Source organism: Dichomitus squalens, assembly GCF_000275845.1.
Source record: "Dichomitus squalens LYAD-421 SS1 unplaced genomic scaffold DICSQscaffold_55, whole genome shotgun sequence".
Classification (NCBI taxonomy): Eukaryota; Fungi; Basidiomycota; class Agaricomycetes; order Polyporales; family Polyporaceae; genus Dichomitus; species Dichomitus squalens.
The window spans coordinates 211,839-215,227 of NW_006766937.1; the positions used below are offsets into that span (position 1 = coordinate 211,839).

Sequence of the window (3,389 nt, forward strand, 5' to 3'; positions counted from 1 at the left end):
TTTCCTTCCCGCCCTTTGTTCTCCCTTTGTCATCTTCACTGCCTCGCTCTCGCGCCTTGTCTTTGGTTGCTAAGCAGCCCTTCTAGTATATAAGGACCCCTTAGGCACTCCCTAGTCCCCATCTCGACCTCTTGGTCATTGGGACTAGGTGAGTGACCATAGCGTTGTATCTCCCTCCGATTGCTAATGTATAACTTGGTCATTGGGACTAGTCTGTTGCTGCCTGCGTGAAGACTAGCTTTCGTAGGTCTCGTGCCTTCGTGCCGACCTCCGCTCTGCCCTCGTCGAGTTTTCTGTCACGTTTATCCCTCTCCCTCTCTCTTTCCCCTTTCGGCTCCTTGCCGCTCGCCTACGGGGTCGTCGCCGAACGTCGACCCGAGTCTACGCGCCTAGTCGCCGCGACATCCGTCTCTCTCCTCTCCCTCTCAGTCAAGTCCCCTCCCTACCCATTTCCCTCTGAGTGTCCATCCACATTCCAACAGCGCGCCGCCTATCTGTTGTTCTGATGAGTGCTGAAGGGATCTCCACGGCGACAGCAAGGCTTCGAGCAGCCCGTGAGGGGAAGACTATGGCAAACCGTGATGTTAGCCTTAACAGCGATCAGAACAACGAATCTTCAAAACGGCGTGCGTACCACCATATGAGCTGTTACCCCACTGCCTAATCTGTTGTGGATAGCTGCTCGCGAATCCAAGACTAAGCTCTTGCAGAACCCTAGTGAGTGACACGTTCACAGCTAGATGATATGCAAACTTATGTGAGTGTATCAGCATGGGGCTCAAAGAAGCCAAAAGGAAACTTCAAGTCAGCTGGGCAGAGCGCCGAAAAGTCCACCCGCCCTCATTCCGCAGACTTGGAGGTCGTTGGCACTCCCAACAGGTCAAAGAAAAAGGGGATTGGTTGTCGTTCCGAGGGCAAAGGGACGCAGAAGGCGAAGCGCAAACGAGTTCTCTCCGACTCTGAGTCGGCAAAGTCAGGCGATGAGGAGCAAGCGGTACAAGGTAAGCACTGTTGAGAGTATATTCGAAGTCGGTGAGGTGGAGGATAATGATAATGGGTGTTGTAGGCGATGGCAAGTTGCTTCCAGTAGAGCAGGTTAAGGTTCCGAAAAAGCGCAAGATGGCGTCCACAGGAGCGCCCACATCTCAGTCCTCTGGTACGCACCTTTGTGACCGTTCAACTTCCTTGCTCCTGCACCATCAGCTCACCTTTAATCCATTCCTCGCAGCAAATTTCGATGCCCCTGACATTGACATTGACGGTACCGAGTCCTCATCAACAGAAGACGAACCCCTCTTGCCGAAGACTCCTGGTAGGTTTGGCCAGACCTCTATGTCTTAGCCGTTACTCGCTGTGCTTATTGACTCTTGTCAGCTCGTGTCAAGTCCAACAAGTCATGCATATCCGAGCAGAAGGAGGGAGCCAACGACTTCAATGATGATGGGGAGGCAGCCGGGCACGATAGCCTTGGTGATGAAGATGACGAGCGACCGGAAGAACGCGACTTTGGAGAGCGCATGACGGACACGCAGGTCTCACATGAGGTACGTTCTCTTGCAAAAGGGTGTGCAGACACTACCCCGGTATTGCTTGTCCGTATGATGAGCAAGCAAGTCTCTGCGCCGAGACTGCTAGGCTATGCACGTAAGGGCCGCTCAGCTAGTCGCCCATCCATGTGGACAGTGCGACAACACACTTCAAGTGCTTTTTGGGTCCACGAGCCTAGAAAGCCAACAGGAGTAGTCAGCATGCATGTGAGGAGTCCACTGAGATAATGAACTCATCCGCACGAGTGCGAGCATCACGAACAGCTACATAGACTACATCCCGAGATCAATTCCGAGTCCGTCATGGATGCCCTTGAGCCCTAGATCGCACTGATGCAGCCTCAGCGGCATCTCCATAGAGATGCCAGTTTCTGAAGGCATGATTGCAGCGTACTGACTATGTTGGATGTCTTGCGGGCTTGACGTTGACGGAACTGTGAGCTTGGACCTAACTAATGTACATTGCTCCCAGCGCATCAACTGGACCGCTGGTCCCACGTTGAAGGCTCACGCTGGTATGTACTTCATCTTTTCAGTACCTCAATGCCCCAGTCTTACCTTTGAGTATCGTATTGCTTCCATTTGCAGGGGAGAATAACGATGGTGAAGAACTGTCTGGCGTCAACATTCCGTCGAGCCAAGATACTCCCACCGCGATGCGCCCGGACCGGCCGCGTACTCGCAAGGCGCCACCGTCTGACAATGACTCTCAGTCTGACTCTCCTAGCGACCCCCCTCGCCCCAGGAAAGGAGGTGCGCGCAAGGAGAAAAAGAAGCAGGCACGTCGTCTTTTTCCATTGCTAACTGCCTGCATCTTTACGTTGACCATTCACTTGCACCCTCATCCAATCACGCAGAAACTTGCGCAGGAGGTATGAACAACTTAAACCAGTAATCTCACTCTAAACCGCTTTCTGGATTCATATAGCTCCCAACTGTCACGAAGAAACCGCCACGGGGCCAATCTGCAGCCTCCATAGTCCCGAGCGACTCAGAGGGCGATTGCAACTGGTTGCAACGTACTGACATCACAGATGCGCTCACGCCGTCGAGTAGCAACAAGTGGACGGTGAACCTCAAACCAATGGGTCCTGAACTGCACGCCATCATGAAGCTCAGCTTCACGCTATGCCAAATGCATTTCGTCTTCCGAGACCTCAACGACCCTCCGCTTACCTCCTCTGAACAAGTCCCCCGTATTGTTACAGGATTCGACAATGCAGGCGCAAACGACTTTGCGCTTCAAGCGCTCGTCAAGGCGGCAACAGATAAAGGGTATGATGGCGAGAACGACATTGTTGATCGCCTACTTTACGGCTCGCCTAACCTATACGTGGACCCGTTGGTTGGCTACGTGAGTATTTCTTACTGGTATCTGAATATGATTCCTCACTGATGTTTTCTCTCAGACTGCTCACCAGATGAAGCAGTATCAAACACATATGAAGAAGGCGGCTGTCACAGCCAACGAGCTGTGCCACCAAAACAAACAAGGGCAAAGCTTACTGATGCAGAGGTTGGTGCTGAGAAGCGAAGCAACCAGAGGTGACACAGCAAGAGATGTGAAGAGATGTATTCCCTAGACTAGAAGGGGTAGTGAGGGAGGTAGGGCTGCTAGCTACCTACAGAGGAGATGGGGAATCGACGAGAAGATCAAGTCTGAGGTTCCCTGCCTCAGACTCCCTACTATATATACTAATACAATGGTGCACAGACCAGGTACCTATTGACCATCGTTTGGTCAGAGTTCTCTGCCTCATGTCCTACCCTCTGACCTGCCTCATGGTGACCTTACAACTAATACCTGAGTCGTGCCGAGTCCGGACCCCTCCCAATGAGTAA

At 52.5% G+C, this 3,389-nt stretch overlaps 1 protein-coding gene across 1 annotated transcript; it reads left to right on the forward strand.

Moving 5' to 3' along the window:
• Positions 1 to 568: 568 nt before the first annotated feature.
• Positions 569 to 2,943, forward strand: DICSQDRAFT_173997 (uncharacterized protein; the record flags this gene model as incomplete). Its single annotated transcript, XM_007369787.1, has 9 exons — positions 569 to 626; positions 679 to 717; positions 771 to 1,001; positions 1,067 to 1,156; positions 1,229 to 1,312; positions 1,375 to 1,544; positions 2,020 to 2,062; positions 2,136 to 2,419; positions 2,476 to 2,943. 9 exons carry the CDS (start codon positions 569 to 571, stop codon positions 2,941 to 2,943), a joined length of 1,467 nt encoding a protein of 488 aa, XP_007369849.1.
• Positions 2,944 to 3,389: the final 446 nt, after the last annotated feature.